Source organism: Lonchura striata, chromosome 35 (assembly GCF_050655825.1).
Source record: "Lonchura striata isolate lonStrDom1 chromosome 35, ASM5065582v1, whole genome shotgun sequence".
NCBI lineage: Eukaryota > Metazoa > Chordata > Aves > Passeriformes > Estrildidae > Lonchura > Lonchura striata.
Window position 1 is genome coordinate 119,955 of NC_140737.1, and position 23,965 is coordinate 143,919.

General features: G+C 64.3%; 2 protein-coding genes across 2 annotated transcripts; both read right to left on the minus strand.

The window, feature by feature from the left end:
* Positions 1-1,506: 1,506 nt before the first annotated feature.
* On the minus strand, positions 1,507-4,595 carry WHR1 (winged helix repair factor 1). Its single transcript, XM_085565231.1, has 7 exons — positions 4,405-4,595; positions 3,755-3,900; positions 2,972-3,067; positions 2,715-2,851; positions 2,226-2,323; positions 1,970-2,117; positions 1,507-1,879 (listed from the first exon to the last, which is right to left on the minus strand). The coding sequence occupies exons 1-7, from the start codon at positions 4,496-4,498 to the stop codon at positions 1,834-1,836; spliced, it is 765 nt and encodes a 254-aa protein (XP_085421357.1). The 5' UTR covers positions 4,499-4,595; the 3' UTR covers positions 1,507-1,833.
* Positions 4,596-5,206: 611 nt separating this feature from the next.
* On the minus strand, positions 5,207-23,900 carry SKIC2 (SKI2 subunit of superkiller complex). The gene is made up of 29 exons (XM_085565114.1): positions 23,748-23,900; positions 23,538-23,659; positions 22,462-22,574; positions 21,697-21,814; positions 21,035-21,149; positions 20,137-20,217; positions 19,997-20,050; positions 19,192-19,394; positions 18,989-19,111; positions 18,184-18,329; positions 16,931-17,077; positions 16,760-16,844; positions 15,673-15,779; positions 14,911-15,057; positions 13,961-14,060; positions 13,258-13,470; positions 12,809-12,919; positions 12,603-12,714; positions 11,557-11,675; positions 10,978-11,115; positions 10,275-10,427; positions 9,838-9,939; positions 9,303-9,447; positions 8,543-8,669; positions 7,730-7,937; positions 7,545-7,655; positions 6,880-7,098; positions 6,393-6,533; positions 5,207-5,507 (listed from the first exon to the last, which is right to left on the minus strand). Exons 1-29 carry the CDS (start codon positions 23,764-23,766, stop codon positions 5,307-5,309), a joined length of 3,780 nt encoding a protein of 1,259 aa, XP_085421240.1. The 5' UTR covers positions 23,767-23,900; the 3' UTR covers positions 5,207-5,306.
* Positions 23,901-23,965: the final 65 nt, after the last annotated feature.

Consider the following 23,965-nt stretch of genomic DNA (forward strand, 5'->3'; position numbering starts at 1 on the left):
GGACCCAACCACCCCCAAAAATCCCCTATAGACCCCAAAAATGCCCCCCATAGGTCCCATATAGGGCCCAAATCCCCCCAAAAATCCCCTGCAGACCCCTCGAACCCTCCCCAAATCCCCTATAGCCGCCATAGGTTTCGGATATCCCCAGAAACCACTCCGGATATTCCCCAGATCCCCTCCCCTATAGATCCCCCAAATATCCCCTATAGACCCCCCATAAACCCCTTATTGATCCCCCCATAAATCCCCTATAAATACCCTATAGACCCCCCAAAAATCCCTTATAGACCCCCCATAAATCCCCTATAAATTCCTCATAAATCCCCTATAGACCCCCCCATAAACCTCTTATTGATCCCCCCATAAATCCCCTATAGACCCCCCAAAAATCCCTTATAGACCCCCCATAAATCCCCTATAAATTCCTCATAAATCCCCTATAGACCCCCCCATAAATGCCCCATCGATCCCCCATAAATCCCCCATCGATCCCAAATAAATCCCCCATAAATCCCTCATCGATCCCCTATAAATCCCCCATCGATCCCAAATAAATCCCCCATAAATCCCCCATCGATCCCCTACAAACCCCCTATAGACCCCCCATAAATCCCCAATAAATCCCCTATAAATCCCGCATAAATCCCCTATAGACCCCCCATAAATCCCCTATAGATCCCCTATAAATCCCCAATAAATCCCCTATAAATCCCCCATCGATCCCAGCCAGGCCTCGCCCCCCCAGCCCCCCCCCCATTCCAGCCCCCCCCAAACCCCTTTAAACGCCCCGAAGCCCCCCCAGAACCGTCCCGAGCAGCCCCGGCCCGCCCGGGACCCCTCCCGCCCCCACAGAGCCCCCACAGAGCCCCCACAGACCGCCACAGACCGCCACAGACCGCCACAACCCCCCAGAGCCCCCCGGGCTGCCCCAGCCGCCCCCGCCCCGCTCGCCTCTAAAATGGCGCCCTCGCCTCCCCGTCACGGCAGCCGGGCCACGCCCCCACCCCGCGCGCACACAGCGCTGATTGGCTGCTCTCCCCCAGCGACAGCGCTGATTGGTGGAAAGGAGAGGGAGGCGGGGTTTGGGCGGCAGGGGTTGCGGCAAGAAGGGGCGGGGTTACGAGGATGATTGACGTGTGTGCGGAAGAGGCAGGGTTATGATTGACGTGTGTGCGGAAGGGGCGGGGTTACGAGGATGATTGACGTGTGGGCGGGGTTACGAGGATGATTGACGTGTATGTGCAATGAGGGGTGGGGGTATGCTAATGAGAAGGCGCGGTTTGTTCGGAGTGATGGCTAATTGGTAATTAATGGGAAATTATGGTAATAATTGCTAATTAATGGGTAATTATGAATAATGATTGCTAGTTGTTGGGGCTAATAATGGGAAATAAGGATTGTTAATTAGAAAGGAATAATTGTGGCTACTAATGATTAATAATTAGGAAATAAGGACTAGTAATTGGGGAATCATGACTAATAATTATGAAAAATGACTGATAATGCCTAATAATGATTTATCTTTACTGATTTTGATTTTATTGATTTGGGTTTTATTGATCTTGATTTTATTGATTTCGGTCTTACAAACTTTGGGTTTATTGATTTCAGTTTCACTGATTTGGAGTTTTATTTTATTTTATTTTTGGTTTTTATTGCACTGATCCCCGGGGGGCGGGGCTTACAGCCGAGGGGGCGGGGCCAAGGCAGGAGGTTTCAACTAGTTCCCCTTGGCCCCACCCCCAAATGGGCGTGGTCATCCCGGTGCAGAAATTTGGGACGACTTCCTCGGGATGGTCCAGCCAGAGGTCAGAGGTCAGGGGTCAGAGGTCACGGCTCAGCCAATCGCAGCAGGGGGCCTGCGGCCGTCGGGACGCTGCGGGACAGAGGGGTCAGAGGTCACTCAGGGGGAGTTACTGAGGGGTCAGGGGTCAGTGGGGGGTCACAGGGGGGTCAGGGGTCGTACCTCTGGAGCCGCCCCTCCCCCAGCAGGTCGTGCAGCAGGAACGGGACCCCCAGGGCGGCTCCCGGGGGGGTTTTGCCCCCCCGCAGGTCCTGCAGGGGCAGCTGCCGCAGCCGCGAGCGCCGCACCAGGGACAGCACGGCTCGGCGGCCTGGGGACACACGGGGGTCACTCGGGGGTCACCCAGGGGTCAGGGGTCACCCAGGGGGTTACAGGGGTGGTTCAGGGGTCACTCAGGGGTCCCAGGGGCGGCGCTCACCCCGCAGCAGCGCCCGCACGAAGCGCCCGGCCCCCGGCACCGCCAGCCACCAACTGCCGGCGTCGCGCACGGTCAGGAGCCCCGCGGCCACCAGCTGCCTGCGGGGACACGGGGGGGACACGGGGACATCGGGGACATTGGGGACATCGGGGGGACATTGGGGACACAGGGACACGGGGACATGGGGCGACATGACTCAGGGCTGGGGACACCCCCGGGGCCACCCCAAATCCACCTCAGGGACACCCAACCCCACCCAGGTGTCCCAAACCCCATCCCAGTGTCCCCAACCCCACCCCGAGTGTCCCCAGTGCCACCCCCAGTGTCCCCTGTCCCTCCAATCTCACCCCAAATGACGCCACAGCCTCCCCCTGGGCTGTCCCCATGTCCCCTCCATGTCCCCCCGTGTCCCCATGTCCCCATGTCCCCTCGGTGTTCCCGTGTCCCCCCGTGTCCCCATGTCCCCCATGTCCCCCCGGTGTCCCTCACGTGATGTCACTGTCCCCAAAGCCCATCTCCCTCATGCTCCTCTGCTCGTAGCTCAGTTCGGGGCTCGTCGCCACCGCGGCCTCCAGGAAGCGCCGGACCAGCGGCTCCCGGGGGGACCCGGCCACGGCCGCCAGCGCCTGCAACGGGGGTCAGGGGTCACCTGGGGGTCACTGAGGGGTCACTGAGGGGTCAGGGGTCACCTGGGGGGGACTGGGGGGTCCCACCCCCGGGGGGTCCCCACCCCTCGTCCCCGGTACCTTCTCCCGGTAGAGCGGCAGGCTGACGACGGCCAGCGCGTCGGGGCCCAGCCCCAGGTGCAGCAGCCGCACCCGGCCCTCGTCACGGAGCCGGTTCTGGGGGGGCACGGGGTCAGCAAGGGCCCGGCGCGGGGTCCGGGGGTCCCGGGGGGGGTCCCAGGGTTCCCGATGGGGGTCCCGGGGTTCCTGGTGGGGTCCCGGGGGGTTCCCAGTGGGTCCTGGGGGGTTCTGGAGGGTCCTGGGGGGGTTCCTGGAGGTCCTGGTGAGGGCCCTGGGGGTCCCAGGGCTCCTGGTGGGGGTCCCAGGGCTCCTGGTGGGGTCCCAGGGGGTTCCCAGTGGGTCCTGGGGGGGTTCCTGGAGGGTCCTGGGGGGGTTCCTGGAGGTCCTGGTGGGGGTCCTGGGGGTCCCGGGGTTTCTGGTGGGTGTCCTGGTGGATCCTGGGGTATCCTGGGGGTTCCCAGAGGGGTCCCAGGGCTCCTGATGGGGGTCCCGGTGGTTCCCAGTGGGGATCCCAGGGTTTCTGGTGGGGGTTCCGGGAGTTCCCGGTGGGTCCTGGGGGTCCCGGTGGGGGTCCTGGTGGGTCTGGGGGTTCCCTTTGGGGTTCCTGGTGGGGTCCTGGGGGTCCCGGAGGGTTCCCGATGGGGGTCCCAGGGGCATCCCGGGGTCCCATTGGGGTTCCCGGTGGGGGTCCCATTGGGGGTCCCGGTGTTCTCAGTGTGGGTCCCGGTGGGGGTCCCAGTGTTCCCGGTGCTCCCGGGGGGTCCCGGTGTTCCCGGCGCTCACCAGGTGCCGGTCCACGGCGGTGCGGTCGGGCAGCACGCTGTAGAGCTGGTGGCGCAGCAGCAGCGGCGGCAGCGCGTCCCCGAACAGGCGGCGGGGGAAGAGCGCGGCCACGGCCCCGAGAGCCGCCTCCACCGCCGCGGGGCTGCCTGCGGGCACGGCACCGTCAGATCCCGGGGAGCCCACCGGGAGAGCCGGGAACCCACCGGGAACACCGGGAACCCGCCGGGAACAACGGGAACCCACCGGGAACACCGATGGAATCCCACCGGGAACAACGGGAACCCACCGGGAACACAGGGAACCCACCGGGACCCACACCAGGAACTCACCGGGAACCCCGGCACAATCCCACCGGGAGAGCCGGGAACCCACCGGGAACACTGAGAACCCCACCGGGAGCCCACCGGAAGCACCGGGGAATTCACCGGGAACCCCACTGGGACACCGGAAGCCCACCAGGGACCCCGGGAACCCCAACGGAACCCCAAAAACCTACCGGGACCCCACCAGAAAGCCCGGGAGCCCCACCGGGAGCCCCAGGAGCTCACCGGGAACCCACCAGGGCCCCCAAACCCCACCCGGAGCCCCGCACACCGAGGCGGGAGCCCCGCCCAGACCTCCCCCCCGGTCCCCCCCGGTGCCCCCGGTACCGTCGGGGCGCGGAGCCTCCCCCGGCAGCCCCGGGCGGCGCCGCTTGGCCTCGAGGGCGGCGCGGGGATCCTCGAGGCGGCGGCGGCGGCTCATGGGGGGCTCGGGGGGTTTTGGGGGGGGTTTTGGGGGGCTCCGGTCCCCGGAACGGCACCGGGAGCGCCTGCGCGCGGCGATGACGTCAGTGCGACGCGGCGCCCGCGGGTGACGTCAGCGCTCGGCGCGCGGCGCTGGCTCGCGGGCGGAACCATTCGGAGCAGACGGAGGGGGGGGATGCTTAGGCAAAACCATGTGGATAATGGGGGGGGATGGAACGAACCACAGCGCGCCAAATGGGGGGGGAGGGGGAAGAGGGGAGGTGAATGGACTGATCCATGTGAGATTGCGGGGGGAGGTTGGACTGAACCACAGGAGTCTGAGAGGGGGGGGATTGGCCACATGGATATGGGGGGTATGGGGGGATTGGACAGAACCACACGGATATGGGGGGGGGGATTGGATATGGGGGGGGTTGGACAGAACCACATGGATCTGGGGGGGGGGGTTGGACAGAACCACACGGATATGGGCAGGGGGGGGATTGGCCACATGGATATGGGGGGTATGGGGGGATTGGACAGAACCACACGGATATGGGGGGGGATTGGATATGGGGGGGGGTTGGACAGAACCACATGGATCTGGGGGGGGGGATTGGACAGAACCACAGGAGTCTGGGGGGGGGGATTGGCCACATGGATATGGGGGGATTGGACAGAACCACACGGATATGAGGGGGGTTGGACAGAACCACACGAGTCTGGGGGCGATTGGACAGAACCACAGGGGTTTGGGGGGGCTCGGCGGGCAGCGGGGCCGTCCTCCCGTGTCCTCCCGTGTCCCCCCGGTGTCCCCCGGTGTCCCTTTATTGCGTGTACAGGCTGGCGGCGAAGACGATGTCGCGCTTGATCATGGCGGCGGCCGCCTCCATCTTGGCGGCCAGCGCGGGGTCGCCCACGACGCGCGCGGCCTGGCGCAGCTCCCGCAGCAGCTCCTCCAGCCGCTGGATCGCCCGCACCACCGTCCCCTCCTGCACCGGCGCCAGCCGCGCGATCTCTGCAAACGGCTGCGGGGACAGCGGGGACAGCGGGGGTGTTGGGGGGATATGGGGACATTGGGGCATCGGGGACAGCGGGGACACTGAGGTGTTGGGGACATTGGGGATGTTGGGGATGTTGGGGACATTGGGGGGGATATGGGGACATTGGGGCGTTGGGGACAGCGGGGACGTTTGGGATGTTGGAGACATTGGGGGGGATATGGGCACATGGGGGCGTTGGGGACAGCGGGGACACTGAGGTGTTGGGGACATTGGGGATGTTGGGGATGTTGGGGACATTGGGGGGATATGGGGACACAGGGCATTGGGGACATTGGGGACACTGGGGACACTGAGGTGTTGGGGACATTGGGGATGTTGGGGACACTGGGGGGATATGGGGACATTGGGGCATGGGGGACACTGGGGACACTGGGGACACTGAGGTGTTGGGGACATTGGGGATGTTGGGGACACTGGGGAAAATGGGGACATGAAGGATGTCGGGGACATCAGGGGGACACAGGGATGTTGGGGACATTGGGGACATTGGGATGCTGGGGCCACCAGGGAGACTGGGGACAGTGGGGATTTTGCAGACGTTGGGACACTGAAGACATTGGGGACACTGGGGGGGCACTGGGGACATAAAGGACACTGGGGACTCCGGGGACATTGGGCTCAGGGGTGTCCCAGAGGGGTTTTTGGAGGTCCCAGTGGGGTTTTTAGGGGTCCCAGGGGAGTTTTGGGGGTCCCAGAGGGGTTTTTGGGGGTCCTGGGGTGTCCCAGGGGTTTTTTTTGGAGGTCCCAGGGGAGTTTTTGGGGGTTCCAGGGGGTTTTTGGGGGTCCCAGGGGGTTTTTGGGGGTCCCAGGGAATTTTTGGGGGTTCCAGGGGGTTTTTTGGGGTCTCACCATGCCCCTGGCCCACTCGTAGACCACCTGGACCAGGCTGAAGCCGAACTGGGCCACGAAGTCGTCGGGGCCGGGCCCGAGGCCGCGCTGCTGCTCCAGCCGGGCCACGCGGGCGGCGACGGCGCGGAGGCGCTCCAGGGCCTGGGGGGCGCGTCAGGGACCCCAAAATCCCCCAAAATTACCCCCAAAATCCCCCCCAAATCCTCCCCAAAATCCTCCCAAAATCCTCCCCAAAATTCCCCCACAATCCCCCCAAACCGCTCCAGGGCCTGGGGGTGCATCAGGGACCCCAAACCCCCCAATATCCCCCTCAAACCCCCCAAAATCCTCCCTAAAGTGCCCCAACCCCCCAGTATCCTCCCAAACCCCCCAGTATCCTCCCAGACCCCCCAATATCCTCCCCAAACCCCCCAGTATCACCCCCAAACCCCCCAGTATCCTCCCCAAACACCCCAACCCCCCCCCAGAGCACCCCAAATCCCCCCACCTGCGCCAGGGCAGGGGGCAGCCCCTCGGGCAGGGGGTCCCCGCGGCCGGGCGTGACGAGGCAGGAGAGCAGGGCCACGCTCTCCTCGGGCCGCAGCGGGGCCAGCACGTTGCCCAGCAGCAGCTCGGTCAGCACCAGCTGCTCCGTGCTCAGCAGGGCGGCCACGCGGCCCCCCAGGGCCACCGCGCCCCCCGACACGTAGCCCAGCTCCGACAGCACCTGGGGGGACAGGGGGTGACATGGGGGTGACACGGGGGTGACAGGGGACACATGGTGGGGGTCACAGGGGTCACTGGAGGTCACCATGTCCAAGCCTTGGTGGCATGTGGGCAGCAGCAGAGACCTGGGGGATGTGGGGGGATCCCAGGGGCTGTTTTGGGGTGTCCTGGGGCAGTTTTGGGGTGTCCCTGGGTACAGTTTTGGGGGTCCTGGGGTCAGTTTGGGGTCCCACCTCGAGGCGCTGGTGGTACTCGGGCAGCAGCAGCAGCAGCAGTGACTTGGGGGATGTGGGGGGATCCCAGGGGCAGTTTTGGGGGGGATCCCAGGGGCAGTTTTGGGGTGTCCTGGGGCAGTTTTGGTGTGTCCTGGGGTCAGTTTTTGGGTCTGTTTTGGGGGGGATCCCAGGGGCAGTTTTGGGGTGTCCTGGGGCAGTTTTGGGGTCCCACCTCGAGGCGCTGGTGGTACTCGGGCAGCAGCAGCAGCGACTGGTCCGACAGCTGGAACTGCAGCTCCTCCAGCTGCTCCAGCAGCTCCTGCCGGGCGGCGAACTGGGCGTACTGGGAGGGGCAGGGAGGGCTCAGGGGGGGTCCCCAAAACCCAAACCCACCCCCCAGGACCCCCCCGTGGGTACCTGCCGGGCGAAGCGGGGGCCGTGCACGCAGCGGAAGCCGCGCAGCGCCGCGCTCAGCCCGCGCAGCTCGGCCGCCGCCGCCTGCGCCGCGGGGTCCCGCCCGGGGGGCACCCCCAGAGCCTCCAGCAGCGGCACGGGGGCCTGGCCCCCCGCCAGCCGCGACAGCTCCTGCAGGACCCCCCCGAGACCCCCGCCCGGCGGCGGAGAGCTGCGGGGAAAGAGGGGGTCAGGGAGGAGGGGGACACCCCGAAATCTGCGGGGGACACCACAAGAAATCCACAGAGAGAGCTCAAAATCCAACAGGAGGAGCCCAAAAACTACATCAGGAGCCCAAAATCCATGGAGGGACCCCAAAATCCATAGGGGGACCACGAAATACGAGGGAAGAGCCCAAAATCCACGGGGGGACCTGAAAATCCAAATTCCCCCCTCCCAAGACCCCAATTCCCCCCGCAAGACCCCAATTCCCCCCCGTACCCCAAATTCACTCACAGGACCCCAAATTCTCCCCCCAGAACCCCCAATCTCCCCCCCAGGACCCCAATCCCCCCACCAGGACCCCGAATCCCCCCCACAGGACCCCAAATTCTCCCCAGCAGAACCCCCAAATCCTCCCCCCAGGACCCCAATCTCCTCCCTAGGACCCCAATTTCCCCCCTAGGACCCCAATTCCCCCCCCAATAGCCCAAATTCCCCCCCAGGACGCCAATCCCCCCCCCAGGACCCCAATTCGCCTCCCAGGACCCCTAATTTTCCCCCCAGGACCCCAATTCTCCCCCCAGGACCCCAATTTCTCCCCCAGGACCCCCGTACCGGGGCCGGGGTCCCCTCGGGGGGCGCAGCTCCTGCAGCAGAATCTCGGGGTTCACCCGCAGGGTCTTGGCCGTGACCCCCACGATGTCCTCGGGGCGCAGCTGCTCCAGGCAGTGCCCGGGGGGGCCTGGGGGGGACCCCAAAACCTTCAGGGACCCCCCCCAAAAACCACTGGGAGGACCCTCAGGTGTCGAGGAGGGACCCAGTGACCCCCGAATCTGTCAGGATCCCCCCCAAAAGTGAACCAGGAAACTGGGACACCCCAAACACTTCAGAGACCCCCCCCAAATCCCTCTAGGGGACCCCAAACAGGACCTGGTGACCCCCAAATCTGTCAGGATCCCCCCAAAAGTGATCCAGGAATCCCAAATCACTCTCAAGGACCCCAAGACCCCCCGAGAACAGACTCAGGTACTCGTGGATCCCCCCAAAATCCCCAGAGACCCCCTTAAACCCCACCCAAATCCCCATAGACCCCCTTAAACACCCCCAAAAATCCCTAGAGACCCCCTTAAACCCCCCCAAAATCACAAGAGACCCCCTTAAACACCCCCAAAAATCCCCAGAGACCCCCTTAAACCCCCCCAAAATCACAAGAGACCCCCTTAAACCCCCCCCAAAATGACAAGAGACTCCCTTAAGCCCCCCAAAATCCCCATAGACCCCCTTAAACCCCCCCCAAATCCATCCTGGGGATCCCCAACCCCCCCCAGAGGGTCCCAAACGTCGGGAGCCCCCTCCCCATTTTTGGGGCGCAGACCCTCGGGCAGGAAGAGGCGGGTGAGCAGCAGGTCCTCGGGGTAGGGCACGTCCGCGGGGGGCTCAGGGGGGGCTCCCCCATCCTCGGGGGGCTTCTCGCTCAGCACCAGCGTGGTGAAGGTGCGGCCGGAGCCCCCGGAGCTCACCTGGGCGAGACCCCCGGGGCAGGGGGGTTAGGGAGGGGAGTTGGGGGGCTATGGGGGAGTTTGGGGGGTTAGGGAGGGGAATTGCGGGGGTATAGGGGAGTTTGGGGGGTTTTGGGGGGAGTTTGGGGGGTTAGGGAGGGGAATTGGGGGGGGTTATGGGGGAGTTTGGGGGGTTTTGGGGGTGTTTGAGGGGTTAGGGAGGGGAATTGGGGGGTATGGGGGAGTTTGGGGGGTTTTGGGGGTGCTTGGGGGGTTAGGGAGGGGAATTGGGGGGGGTTATGGGGGAGTTTGGGGGGTTTTGGAGGTGTTTGGGGAGATAGAGAAGGGAATTGGGGGGGGTATGGGGGGTGATTTGGAGGTGTTTGGGGTTTTTTGGGGTGTCTGGGGTACCTGCAGCACCAGCCCCAGCGCGTTGCGGTGCCTCGCCGTGCAGACCACCACCACCCGGCCCGGTGCCAGCACCCGCTGCCCCCCCGGCTGCGCCAGGCACCGCTGCGGACCCCAGACCCCGTCAGGGGGCACTGGGACCCTACAGGTGTCCCCTGTGCCCCCCAGATGTCCCCTGTACCCCCCAGGTGTCCCTCAGGTGCCACCCAAGGTGTCCCCTCCAGGTATCCCCATGCCCCCCCAGGTGTCCCCCCAGTGTCCCTGTGTCCCCCCAGGTGTCCCCCAGGTGTCCCCATCCTGCCCAGTGTCCCCTGTCCCCCCCAGGTGTCCCCATCCCCCCCCAGTGTCCCCATGCCCCCCAGGTGTCCCCCCCAGGTGTCCCCTGTCCCCTCAGGTGTCCCTGTCCCCCCCAGGTGCCCCCCAGGTGCCCCCAGACCCACCTGCAGCACGGCGCGGGCTCGGCGCAGTGCCACCACGGCCTGGTGGTACTGGGGCAGGTCGCTGGCGTCCCCCCCGGTGTCCCCCGCTGTCCCCTCGGGGTCCCCCAGCGCCGCCAGCGCCTCCCTCAGGGCGGCCACGCGACGTGTCTGCGCCTGGGGGGACGGGGGGGCCTTATCCCAGTGCTCCCAGTTCATACTGGGGCAGCCCAGTGTCCTTACTGGGGCAGCCCAGTGTCCTTACTGGGGTGTCACAGCACTCCCAGTTCATACTGGGACAGCACAGTGTCCTTACTGGGGCAGCCCAGTGTCCTTACTGGGGTGTCCCAGTGCTCCCAGTTCATACTGGGGCAGCCCAGTGTCCTTACTGGGGCGTCCCAGTGTCCTTACTGGGGTGTCCCAGTGCTCCCAGTTCATAGTGGCGCAGCCCAGTGCTCCCAGTGCCCCCCAGTCCTCCCCCAGTACCCCCTAGTCCCTCCCAGTCCATCCCAATCCCCTCCCAGTCCCTCCCAGTGCCCCCCAGTCTGCTCCCAGTCCATCCCAGTTCCCTCCCAGTCCATCCCAGTCCCTCCCAGTGCCCCCCAGTCCCTCCCAGTCCTCTCCCAGTGCCCCCCAGTCCCTCCCAGTCCATCCCAGTCCCTCCCAATCCCCTCCCAGTCCCTCCCAGTGCCCCCCAGTCCCTCCCAGTCCCCGCAGCCAGGCTCACGGTGGCGTCGCGCCGCAGCGGGAACTCGGCGAAGCTGCGGCGCATCAGGTCGTGGGGGCGCAGGGCGGGGGCGCGCAGCAGCAGCAGGATCATGGGGTACGTCAGGCGGAACCGCGACTGCAGCGGCGACGGGCGGCCCTGGGTGGACACGGCGGGGACACGTGTCACGGCGGTGACATTGCGTGACGTGGTGGTGGCGTGGCGGCGACACGATGACACACAGGTGGGGATATGGCGGTGATGTGGTGGTGACATAGTGGTGACATGGCAGTGGCATGACGGTGACACACGGGTGGTGACACGTGGTGGTGACACGACACACAGGTGGGGATATGGAGGTGACATAGTGGTGACATGGTGGTGGCATGACGGTGACGCACAGGTGGCGACACGGCAGTGACATGGCAGTGACACACGGGTGGTGACACATGGATGGGGACACAGCGGTGACACACGGGTGGGGGCACATGACAGTGACATGGTGGCAACACAGGTGGTGATGTGGCAGCGATACACAAGCGGCGACACACAGATGGCACAACATGGCAGCGCCATGGCAGCGACACGCCGAGCGCTCACCAGCATCATGCGGTGCAGGTCAGCCAGCTCGGGCACTGGCCCCTTGCAGAGGATGATGACGGTGCCGGTGGCGTCCAGCCCGCGGCGCCCCGCGCGCCCCGACATCTGCGTGTACTCGCCTGGGGGGACACAAAGGGACAGTGAGCCGCGGTCCTGGCCCACAGCGAGGCGCCATGCGTGTTTTCTGCTCACAAACACTGCTGCTCTTACACCCGTGTCTTACAACATTTTCCCCTCACACTTTCCCGCCTTTTTCCCCCCCTCACTTTTCCCATCTTTTTCACCTCACATTTCTGGCTCATCTCCCCTCAGTTTTCCCAGTTTCCCCTCACATTTTCCACCATTTTCCCCTCACGTTTTCCTGCCCTTTTTTCCCCCTCACATTTTCCCGCCCTTTTTCCTCCCTCACATTTTCCCGCCCTTTTTCTCCCCTCACATTTTCCACCATTTTCCCCTCACATTTTCCCGCCCTTTTTCCCCTCACGTTTTCCACCATTTTCCCCTCACGTTTTCCCACCCTTTTTTCCTCTCACATTTTCCACCATTTTCCCCTCACATTTTCCCGCCCTTTTTCTCCCCTCACATTTTCCCGCCCTTTTTCCCCCTCACATTTTCCCGCCCTTTTTCTCCCCTCACGTTTTCCCGCCCTTTTCCCCTCACGTTTTCCTGCCCTTTTTCCCCTCACGATTTTCCACCATTTTCCCCTCAATTTTCCCACCCTTTTCCCCCTCACGTTTTCTGCCATTTTCCCCTAACCCTAACCCTATTTCCCTCACGTTTTCCACCCTTTTCCCTTCACATTCCCCTATTTCCCTCACATTTCCCACCCTTCCCCCTTCACATTTCCCACTCTTTTCCCCCACACTTCCAACTCCATTCACCCCCTTCTCCCTAAACCTCTTCTCCCATATTCCCACCTTCTCTCAACCCCATCTCCCTGGTTTTTCTCCCAGCTTCCCACCCTTTTCCCCTGGCGTTCCCTGCCCCTTTTCCGCCCCGCTGGCGCAGGGGGGACGCGGCGCCGAGCCCCCCACACTGCCCCACACCCGGCAGGAGGTCCCTGAAGCTGTTCCCGTCGTGTTTGCGGATGGAGTCGAAGACGACGGTCCGAGCCGGCATGTTCACCCCCATGGCGAACGTCTCGGTGGCAAACAGCACCTGGGGCAGCCGTGGGGCAGATTGGGGCGGGTGTGGGGCAGGTTTGGGGCTGGCAGAGCCCCGTGCCCCACGCGCAGCCCCTGTCCCCACACACCTTGACCAGCCCCTGGCTGAAGAGCATCTCCACGATCTCCTTGAGCAGGGGCAGCACCCCGCCGTGGTGGACGCCGATGCCGCGCTGCAGCAGCTCCGACAGCTGCAGCACCTGGGAACGGATGGGGAATGGGGACGGAACAGGGAAAGGAAATGTGGAGGGGGAACACGGAAAGAAAATGTGGAGGGGGAACATGGAGAAAGTACATGAAGGTGTTCCAATGGAGGTAACATGGAAAAAAACATGGAGAGAACACAGAGGGAACATGTAGGGAACATGGAGAGAACACGGAGAGACCATGGAGGAGGAAGAAAGAGGTGCCAGGAGCACCGCACACCCCCAGCCTCAACGGGCAGCCATCACCCACATGCCCTCCCACCTTCACTGACGCCCACCTCCAGGTCCCAAAACCGCCTCTTTTCCCCCCAGAACGCCGCAGGGCTCCCCACCTGGGGCAGGCGGCGGTCGGAGCCGCGCAGCCGGGCCAGGCAGCGCGTCAGGAACTGCCGCACCTGGGCGCGCTCGGGGCCGCCCAGCAGCTCCAGCGAGCCCAGCGCCGCCGCCTGCTCCTCGCAGCGGCCCCGCGAGAAGGTGAAGGCGACGGCGGGCAGCAACTCCCGCTCCCGGAGGGTCTCCAGCAGCGACAGCCAGACCCCCCGCTCCTGGGGGCATGAAATGGGGTGAGAGGGACCCCTGGGAGAGCACCCGGCCCCTCGGAGAGCCCCGGGGCAGCACCCGGCCCCTCGGAGACCCCTGGAGTCAGCGGGACCCCCAGAATAGCCCCCAGCCCCTCGGAGACCCCCAGAACAGCCCCCAGCCCCTTGGGGACCCCCAGAACAGCCCCCAGCCCCTCAGAGACCCCCAGAACAGCCCATCTGCATCTCCCCAGGACCCCCGGGGCAGCCCCCAGCCCCTCAGAGACCCCCAGACCAGCCCCCAGCCCCTCAGAGACCCCCAGAACAGCCCCCAGCCCCTCGGGGACCCCCAGAACAGCCCCCAGCCCCTCTGGATCTCCCCGGGACCCCCAGAACAGCCCCCAGCCCCTCAGAGACCCCCAGAACAGCCCATCTGGATCTCCCCAGGACCCCCAGACCAGCCCCCAGCCCCTCAGAGACCCCCAGACCAGCCCCCAGCCCCCCGAGCCTGCCGTGCCTGGCCGGGGTTGGGGCCGCCCATGGTGGGCTGCCGCGCCCCGAAGCTCTGCGCGTGTTTGCTGCTCTGCTCCTTCTTGGCCTCCACGGCCGCGTAGTACCTGGGGCAGGAGGGGCAGTAACAGGACAGGGTTTGGGGCAATAACAGGACAGGGTTTGGGGCAGGTTTGGGGCAATAACAGGACAGGGTTTGGGGCAATAACAGGACAGGGTTTGGGGCAGGTTTGAGTCAGGTTTGGGGCAATAACAGGACAGGGGTTTGGGGCAGGTTTGGGGCAATAACAGGACAGGGTTTGGGGCAGGTTTGAGTCAGGTTTGGGGCAATAACAGGACAGGGTTTGGGGCAGGTTTGGGGCAATAACAGGACAGGGTTTGGGGCAATAACAGGACAGGGTTTGGGGCAATAACAGGACAGGGTTTGGGGCAGGTTTGAGTCAGGTTTGGGGCAATAACAGGACAGGGTTTGGGGCAGGTTTGGGGCAATAACAGGACAGGGTTTGGGGCAATAACAGGACAGGGTTTGGGGCAGGTTTGGGGCAATAACAGGACAGGGTTTGGGGCAGGTTTGGGGCAATAACAGGACAGGGTTTGGGGCAGGTTTGAGTCAGGTTTGGGGCAATAACAGGACTGGGTTTTGGGGCAGGTTTGGGGCAGGTTTGGGGCAATAACAGGACAGGTTTGGGGCAGGTTTGGGGCAGGTTTGGGGCAGGTTTTTGGGGCAGATTCAGGCAGGTTTTGAGGCAGATTTATGGCAATTTAGGGCAGGTTTGGGTCACATACAGGACAGGGTTTATGGGCAGGTTTTTGGGGCAGATTCAGGCAGGTTTTGAGGCAGATTTACGGCAATTTAGGGCAGGTTTGGGGCAGGGTTTTGGGGCAGGTTTGGGGCAGGGTTTTGGGGCAGGTTTGGGGCAGGTTTTTGGGGCAGATTCCGGCAGGTTTGGGGCTCACCCCTGCGTGCTGAAGGCCCCGCCCGGGCCCAGCAGCTGGAACAGCTGGTGCCGGGTGCGGGAGCTGTTCCCGGTGAACAGGAAATGCTCCAGCGGCACCGGGCGCCGCGGCGTGCTGATCACCCGCACGCAGCGCCGCTTGGTGCGCCTGCAACGGGGAAAAAACTGGTGAAATCGGGGAAAAAACAGTGAAATTGGGGAAAATCGGGGTGGGAGCAGTCACAGCGCCGCTTGGTGCGCCTTCAACAGGGGAAAAAAAGGAGAAATTGGGGAAAAAACAGAGAAATTGGGGAAAAACGGGGTGGGAGCAGTCACAGCGCCGCTTGGTGCGCCTGCAACAGGGAAAAAAGCTGAGAAATTGGGGAAAAAACTGAAATAGGGGAAAATCGGGGTGGGAGCAGTCACAGCGCCGCTTGGTGCGCCTGCAACAGGGAAAAAACTGGTGAAATCGGGGAAAAAACAGTGAAATTGGGGAAAATAGGGGTGGGAGCAGTCACAGCGCCGCTTGGTGCGCCTGCAACGGGGAAAAAAATGGTTAAATTGGGGAAAAAACTGGTGAAATTGGGAAAAACCAGGCTGAGAGCAGTCACGAAGATCCCCCATCTGCCCTGTCCCTGTCACCCCCACCCCAGAGCCCCCAAAGCCACCCCAGGGACCCCTCAAAGCCACTCTAGGGTCTCCCAAATCCCCCCAGGGACCTCCCAAATCCCCCCAGGGACCCCCAAATCCCCCCAGGGACCCCCAAATCCCCCCCTGTCCGTACCCGACCCACTGGGCGAACTCGAGGGCGTTGGGGACGGTGGCGCTGAGCAGCACCAGCTTGACGTGCTCGGGCAGCAGGATCAGCACCTCCTCCCACACCACGCCCCGCTGCGGTGAGGGGGCACAGGGGGGTCAGGGGGGTCCCCAAAACCCCCTGGGAACCCCCAGACCCCCCAGCAACCCCCTCAAATTCTGTTGGGACCTCCCCGCCTCTGGCGCCATCATCATCATCATCATCGCAGAGAAAGAGAGGTTCATTGAAAATGACCCAGTGAGGGTCATAGGTGGTGGCAGAGACCCCCAAGACCCCCCCCCAAACCCCATGAAAACCTCTCAAGATCCTTCACGGGACCCCCAAACCCCTTGGGAGCCCCACTCCCATTATCACTGATTTTAATCCATCCTATCCAAAAATCACCCAGGGCAGACCCCGAACGACACCAGAGCTCCCCAAACCCACCCTGGAACCCCAAAAACCCCACGGAGGACCCCCCCAGAGACCCCCAGACCCCTCCAGACACCTCCAGAGCCCTCCCAGAGACCCCAGACCCCTCCCAGAGACCCCCAGACCCCTCCCAGAGACCCCCAAACCCCTTGGGAGCCCCCCTCCCATTATCACTGATTTTAATCCATCCTACCAAAAATCACCAGGGCAGACCCCAAATGACACCAGAGCTCCCCAAACCCATCCCATAACCCCAAATTTCCTATGAAAGATCCCCCAGAGACCCCCCAGACCTTTCCCAGAGACCCCAGACCCCTTGGGAAACCCCCTCCCCTTATCACTAATGTAACACACCCCATGAAACATCACCCAGGGCAGACCCCGAACGACACCAGAGCTCCCCAAACCCACCCCGGAACCCCCAAAAACCCCACGGGGGACCCCCCCAGACCCCTCCAGACCCCTTAGGTGCCCCCATCCCATCATCACTGATAGAATCCATCCTACCAAAAATCACCAGGGCAGACCCCAAATGACACCAGAGCTCCCCAAACCCACCCCGGAACCCCAAAAACCCCACGGGGGACCCCCCCAGACCCCTCCCAGAGACCCCCAGCCCCCCGGGGGACCCCCAGCCCCCCACCTCGTCGTCGTTGACGTAGTGCACCTCGTCGAAGATCACCCACTCCAGGTCGCGGATGACGTCGGAGCCGTTGTACAGCATCGAGCTGGGGACGGGGGGTGAGGCTGGCTGGATTTTGGGGGGGTCCCAGCCCCCTCCCCGGCCCCCCGAGACCCCCGGGCAGCCCCTCACCGCAGGATCTCGGTGGTCATGACCAGGCAGGCGGCCTCGGGGCGCAGCTGCACGTCCCCCGTCAGCAGCCCCACGTCGCCGAAGGTCTCCCGAAAATCCCGGAACTTCTGGTTGGACAGGGCCTTGATGGGGGACGTGTAGATGGACCTGGGGGGGTTTGGGGACACGGGGGGGTCACCCCAGGGACCCCCGAGGGGTTTGGGGACACGGGGGGGGTCACCCCAGGGACCCCCGAGGGGTTTGGGGATATCAGGGGGGTCACCCCAGGGACTCCCGAGGGGTTTGGGGACACGGGGGGGGTCACCCCAGGGACCCCCGAGGGGTTTGGGGATATCAGGGGGGTCACCCCAGGGACCCCCGAGGGGTTTGGGGATATCAGGGGGGTCACCCCAGGGACCCCTGAGGGGTTTGGGAGGTCTCAGAGCAGCCAGGGAGGGGTTTGGGGACACGGGGGGGTCACCCCAGGGACCCCCGAGGGGTTTGGGGATATCAGAGGGGTCACCCCAGGGACCCCCGAGGGGTTTGGGGACACGGGGGGGTCACCCCAGGGACCCCCGAGGGGTTTGGGGACACGGGGGGGTCACCCCAGGGACCCTCGAGGGGTTTGGGGACACGGGGGGGTCACCCCAGGGACCCCCGAGGGGTTTGGGGGGGTCTCAGAGCAGCCAGGGAGGGGTTTGGGGACACGGGGGGATCACCCCAGGGACCCTCGAGGGGTTTGGGGACACGGGGGGGGTCACCCCAGGGACCCCCACAGGGTTTGGGGACACGGGGGGGTCACCCCAGGGACCCCCGAGGGGTTTGGGGACACGGGGGGGTCACCCCAGGGACCCCCGAGGGGTTTGGGGGGGTCTCAGAGCAGCCAGGGAGGGGTTTGGGGACACGGGGGGATCACCCCAGGGACCCTCGAGGGGTTTGGGGACACGGGGGGGGTCACCCCAGGGACCCCCACAGGGTTTGGGGACACGGGGGGGTCACCCCAGGGACCCCCGAGGGGTTTGGGGGGGTCTCAGAGCAGCCAGGGAGGGGTTTGGGGATATCAGGGGGGACGCCCCAGAGACCCCCAAGGTGGTGCTGGAGATTCCTGGTGCAGTTTTGGGGCCCCCAAGGTGGTTTTGGGCCCCCAAGGTGGTTTTTAGGGCCTACCAAGATGGTTTTTGGGACCTCTGAGGGGTTTTTGGGACCCCCGGGGTGGTTTTTGGGACTCCTGGGGTGGTTTTTGGGGTCCCCATGGCGGTTTTTGGGGGTCTCACCGGGTCATGTGGCGCCGGGCCAGCGCGATGGCGTACTCGGCCACCGCCGTCTTGCCGGCCGAGGTGTGAGCGGCCACCAGCACCGAGTGACCGCGCTCGAGGCACAGAGCCGCCTGCTGCTGGAATGGGTCTGGGCAGAACGGCCACTGCAGGGGAAAACGGGGTTCTGGGGGCACCCCAAAACTGCCCAGGGCACCCCAAAACTGCCCAGGGCACCCCAAAACCCCCAAAACCCCACAGTGACCCCGCAGTGCCCGCGCTCGAGGCACAGAGCGGCCCGCTGCTGGAATGGGTCTGGCCAGAACGGCCACTGCGGGGGAAAATGGGGTTCTGGGGACACCCCAAAACTGCCCAGGGCACCCCAAAATCTTCCTGGAACATCCCAAAACCCCCAAAACCCCACAGTGACCCCGCAGTGCCCGCGCTCGAGGCACAGAGCCGCCCGCTGCTGGAACGGGTCTGGCCAGAACGGCCACTGCAGGGGAAAACGGGGTTCTGGGGGCACCCCAAAACTGCCCAGGGCACCCCAAAACCCCCAAAACCATCCAGGGTACCCCAAAACTATCCAGGATATCCCAAAACCCCGCAGTGAAGTACAGGAAGGGGTCCAAGGTCGCCTAAAACCTCCCCAAAAGTTCCTGTAGGGATCCCCCTGCCGTGTCCCAAATCCCCCCAAACCCTCCCCAAATCCCCTTCAAGCCCCCCAAATCCCCCCAAATCCCCTTCAAGCCCCCCAAAATCTCCCCAAATCCCCCCAAATCCCCTTCAAGCCCCCCAAAATCCCCCCAAATCCCCCCAACCCCACCTTGTGGGCGGGCTCGGGCAGCAGCTGCTCGAAGCCCTCCACGGGGGTGGCAGCGTCGAGGAGCTCAGCCCAAACCTCCTCGGGGGGCTCCCGGGGGGGCTCCGGGGGGGTCTTCACCTCCTCCTGGGGTGGGGGGGGGCAGTGAGGGGGGGTGGGGGCACAGAGACCCCTCCCCACCCCCAAAATCCCCCCCCGGCACCCACCTGGGCCAGCAGCTCCTCCAGGCTGTCGGAGCGGCGCGGGGGGGGCGCGGGGCCGAGACCCCCGCCCTGGGCTGGGGGGGGCTGGGGGGACCTCCCGACCTGGCCGGGACCCCCCCCGGGCTCCTCGGCCTCGCCCCCCCCCAAATCGAAGGTGTCGAGGGTCTCCAGGAGGCTGGAGAGGGACAGCGGCCCCCCCCCGGCGGCTGGGGGGTCCGGGGGGGCTGAGAGACCCCCAGGGACCCCCCAAAATCCCCAGAGACCCCTAAGACCCCAGGAACCCCCAGAGATACCCTGAGACCCCCAGAGACCCCCCCCAAAATCCCCAGAGACCCCTAAGACCCCCAGAGATACCCCGAGACCCCCAGGGGACCCCCCCAGAGACCCCCCAAATCCCCAGAGACCCCTAAGACCCCCAGGAACCCCCAGAGATCCCCAGAGACCCCCAGAGATACCCTGAGACCCCCAGGGACCCCCCAAAATCCTCAGAGACCCCTGACACCCCCCAGGGACCCCCAGAGATACCCTGAGACCCTCAAGGACCCCCCAAAAATCTCCACAGACCCCGCTAAACCCTCCCCAAAATCCCCACAGACCCCCAGGGACCCCCCGAAATCCCCACAGACCCCCCTAAACCCCCCAAAATCCCCACAGACCCCCAGGGACCCCCCAAAATCCCCAAAGACCCCCAAAACCCCCAACCCCAGTGCTGGGGGGGCTCCCCCGAACCCTCCCAGAGGCAAAATAACCCCAAACCCCCCCCAAATCTGCAGCCCTCCCCCAAAATCCCGGCGCCCCCTCCCCTTACCTGGGGGCTGGAACTGCACCCCCCGTTTCAGCCCGGGGGGGGTCGTCAGCAGCTCTGGAGGGGCACAGGGGGCGGGTCAGGGTGGGGGGCGCCCCAAAAAGGGTCTGGGGGGGTCCCGGGGGGTGGGGGAGGGGCTGGACCTGTCTCGAAGTTCAGCTCCTCCTCCTCCTCCTCATCCCGGGGGGCGCGGAGCTGCTCCAGGGTGGGCTCGTCCTGCCCGCCTGGGGGGGCACGGGGGGTTTGGGGGGATTTGGGGGGGTTTGGGGGGAGTTTGGGGGGTTTGGGGGGAGTTTGGGGGATTTGGGGAAGTTTGGGGGGAGTTTGGGGGGTCTGGGGGGTTTTGGGGGGAGTTTGGGGGGAGTTTGGGGGGAGTTTGAGGGGGTCTGGGGGGAGCTTGGGGGATTTGGGGGTTGTTTGGAGGGGGTTTAGGGGGGGTCTGGGGAGAGTTTGGGGGGTCTGGGGGGAGTTTGGGGGGAGTTTGAGGGGGTCTGGGGGGAGCTTGGGGGATTTGGGGAAGTTCGGGGGGAGTTTGGGGGGTCTGGGGGGTTTTGGGGGGAGTTTGAGGGGTGTGGGGGGAGTTTGGGGGTCCCAGGGGTGGTTTGGGGGTCCCGGGGGTATCTGGGGGATCCCGGGGGTGGTTTGGGGGTGTTTTGGGGGTCCTGGGGGTGGTTTGGGGTGTTTTGGGGGTCCCGGGGGTGTTTTGGGGTGTTTCGGGGGTCCCAGGGGTGGTTTGGGGTGTTTTGGGGGTGGTTTGGGGGTGGTTTGGGTGTCCCAGGGGTGTTTTGGGGGTCCCAGAGGTATTTTGGGGGTGTTTTGGGGGTCCCGGGGGTGTTTTGGGGGTGTTTTGGGGGTCCCAGAGGTATTTTGGGGTGTTTTGGGGGTCCCAGAGGTATTTTGGGGGTGTTTGGGGGTGTTTTGGGGTGTTTTGGGGGTCCCGGGGGTGTTTTGGGGGTCCCAGAGGTATTTTGGGGGTGTTTTGGGGGTCCCAGGGGTGGTTTGGGGTGTTTTGGGGGTGTTTTGGGGGTCCCGGGGGCTCACCTGGCCAGAAGGGCACGCTGGAGACGCCCCCCCGCAGCGCCTCGCCCGGGGGGCCGGGGGGGCGCAGCAGCGACGGGGAGCTGGAGGGAGAGAGGCCGGCGGAGGGGAGCAGCTCCTGGGGAGACCCCCCCCAAATTACCCCCGAGACCCCCGAGAGAATCCCCAAATAACCCCCGAGACCCCCGAGAGAATCCCCAAATAACCCCTGAGACCCCCGAGAGAATCCCCAAATAACCCCCGAGACCCCTGAGAGAATCCCCAAATAACCCCTGAGCCCGGCAGAGGGGAGCAGCTCCTGGGGAGACCCCCCCCCAAATTACCCCTGAGACCCCCGAGAAAATCCCCAAATTACCCCTGAGACCCCCAAATATCCCCTGAGACCCCCAAAATAACCCCCAAATTACCCCCGAGACCCCTGAAAGAGCCCCCAAATATCCCCTGAGCCCGGCGGTGGGGAGCAGCTCCTGGGGAGACCCCCGAGACCCCCCCCCCAAATATCCCCCATGACCCCCAGAGAGACTCTGGGACCCGCAGAGACCCTTGAGAGACCCCCCGAAACCCCCCAGAGATCCCCGAGAGACCCCCAAGAGACCCCCAAAACACCCCCCAGACCCCCAGAACACCCCCCAGACCCCCCCAGACCCCCAGAGACCCCCGCCCACCTCGCAGAAGCCCAGCAGGGCGCCCGTCCGGGGGTCCCGCTCGGCCCGGAGCCCCCCGGCCACGGGGGTGGGCTCCAGGGCGAAGAGAGCGCGGGGGTCGGGGGTCCGCAGCCAGCTCCTGGGGTCACCCGGGGGTCACGGGGTCACCCGGGGGTCACCCGGGGGTCACCCGGGGGTCACCAAGGGACAGCGCCACCCCCAGACCCACCCAGCCCCCCAGGACCCCCCAAAACTCCCCCAAAACCCTGAGACCCCCCCCAAATTTCAGGACAACCCCCCCCACCCCCATTTTTGGGGGACCCTCCCCCATTTCTTTGCCCCTTCCCCAATTTTGATGCCCCTTCCCCAATTTTGATGCCCCCTCCCCATTTTTGGGCCCCCTCCCCCATTTTTCCTCCCATTTTTGATGCCCTCTCCCCAATTTTCGCCCCCCTGATTTTTGGGGGCCCCCTCCCCATTTTTCGGGCCCCTTCCCCCATTTCTGATTCCCCCAATTTTTGCTGCCCCCTCCCCATTTTTGGGGCTCTCACCCCCGTTTTCGGCCCCCCCCCCCCATTTTTGGGGCTCTCACCCCGTTTTTGGGCCCCCCCCCCATTTTTTGGGGCTCTCACCCCCATTTTCGGCCCCCCCCCCCCATTTTTGGGGCTCTCACCCCCATTTTCAGCCCCCCCCCATTTTTGGGGCTCTCACCCCCATTTTCGGCCCCCCCCCCCATTTTTGGGGCTCTCACCCCCATTTTCAGCCCCCCCCCCATTTTTGGGGTACCTCTTGGCCCGCTCGTGCCGGTGGATCGGGAGCCCCTCGGGGGTCCCCAAAAATCTCCGCTCCAGCTCCGCCCCCAGCGGGGGAGGGGCGCCCGGGGGGAGCCCCCGCGGCAGCTGCGGGGGAGGGGCGGCGCTGGGACCCCCCCAAAATCGGGACCCCAAAAAGGGGCCCCGAAATGGGGCGGGGGGCGCCCAAAGAGGGAATTTCTGGGGAGTCCGGGCAGGTTTTGGGGGGGATTTGAGGATTTTTAGGGGTTTTTTTATTGGGAATTTGGGGGTTTTTTTTGGGGGGCGGGGGGGTTTGAGGTATTCTAGGAGGATTTGGGGCATTTGGGGTTTTTGGGGGGATTTGGGGATTTTCTGGGAGATTTGAGGATTTTTTGGGATATTTTAGAGGGATTTGTGGCTCTTTTGGGGGATTTCTGCTTTTTGGCGGGGGGGATTGGGTTTTTTGGGGGGATTTGGGTTTTTTTGCATTGATTTGGTGTTTTTGGGGGGATTTAGGAGTATTTGAAAAGGATTTGTGATTTTTTTAGGGAATTTATGGGGTTTTTTAGAGATTTGAGGTTTTTTGGCAGAACTTGGGAGTTTTTGGGTGGAATTTGGGATTTTTATGGCGAATTTCAAATTTTTTGGGGACATTTGGGGTTTCTTGGGCGAATTTGGGGTTTTTGGGGGGGATTTGGGATTTTTGGGGGTTTTTTAGGAGTGATGGCTTTTTGGGGGGATTTAAGGATTTTGGGGGGAGATTCAGGTTTTTTGGGGGGGATTTAGGGTTTTTTGGGGAATTTAGGGATTTTGGGGGGGATTTAGGGATTTTGAGGGGGGATTTAGGGTTTTTTGGGGGATTTAGGGGTTTTTGGGGTGGATTTAGGGGATTTTGGGGTGGATTTAGAGTTTTTGGGGTGGATTTAGGGGGTTTTGGGGTGGATTTAGGGGTTTTTGGGGTGCATTCAGGGTTTTTTGGGGTGGATTTAGGGGTTTTTGGGGTGGATTTAGGGTTTTTTGGGGTGGATTTAGGGTTTTTGGGGTGGATTTAGGGTTTTTGGGGGATTCAGGATCTGCGGTGCCACTCACGGTGCTGCGGTGCTCGGGCCCCTCCGCATCTCCCGGTGCCCCGGTCAGGAGCTCGAAGCGGCCGGCGCTGCCCAACTCCAGCAGCGCCAGCGGCAGCTCCCGCGGCCCGCGGGGCGGCAGCGCTGCCGGGACACCGGGAGCGTCACCGGGGATCCCCGGCAGGGCCACCGGCCATCCCCCGGGCCCGCCCCGAGCCCTGCCCGGCCTCACCGAGCCGCTCCAGCTCCATCCCCGCCGCCGCCGCCGCCGCCGGAAGCACCGGGGGAAACCCGGAACCGAACCGGAAGTACCGGCGGCGAAGCGGGAGCCAACCGGAAGTGCCGCCGGCCGCGCGGAAAGGGAAGCCACGCCCCCCGCCCAAAGCCACGCCCCTTCTCGGTGTTCACCCAATCAGCGCGCGGCGCGCTCAGGGGCCGGCCAATGGGAAG

Bases quoted from the DNA above. Each gene is read 5' to 3' on its own strand.
- WHR1 (XM_085565231.1), bottom strand. From the start codon at position 4,498: ATGAGCCGCCGCCGCCGCCTCGAGGATCCCCGCGCCGCCCTCGAGGCC. The intron at 2,852-2,971 runs GTACCGGGGACG...CCCCCGTTGCAG, and splicing joins TGCCGCTCTACCGGGAGAAG to GCGCTGGCGGCCGTGGCCGG. The intron at 2,118-2,225 runs GTGAGCGCCGCC...GTGTGTCCCCAG, and splicing joins CGTGCGGGCGCTGCTGCGGG to GCCGCCGAGCCGTGCTGTCC.
- SKIC2 (XM_085565114.1), bottom strand. The intron at 7,656-7,729 runs GTACCCACGGGG...TGCCCCTCCCAG, and splicing joins GCCCCCGCTTCGCCCGGCAG to TACGCCCAGTTCGCCGCCCG. The intron at 5,508-6,392 runs GTGAGACCCCAA...CTGTCCCCGCAG, and splicing joins ACGAGTGGGCCAGGGGCATG to CCGTTTGCAGAGATCGCGCG.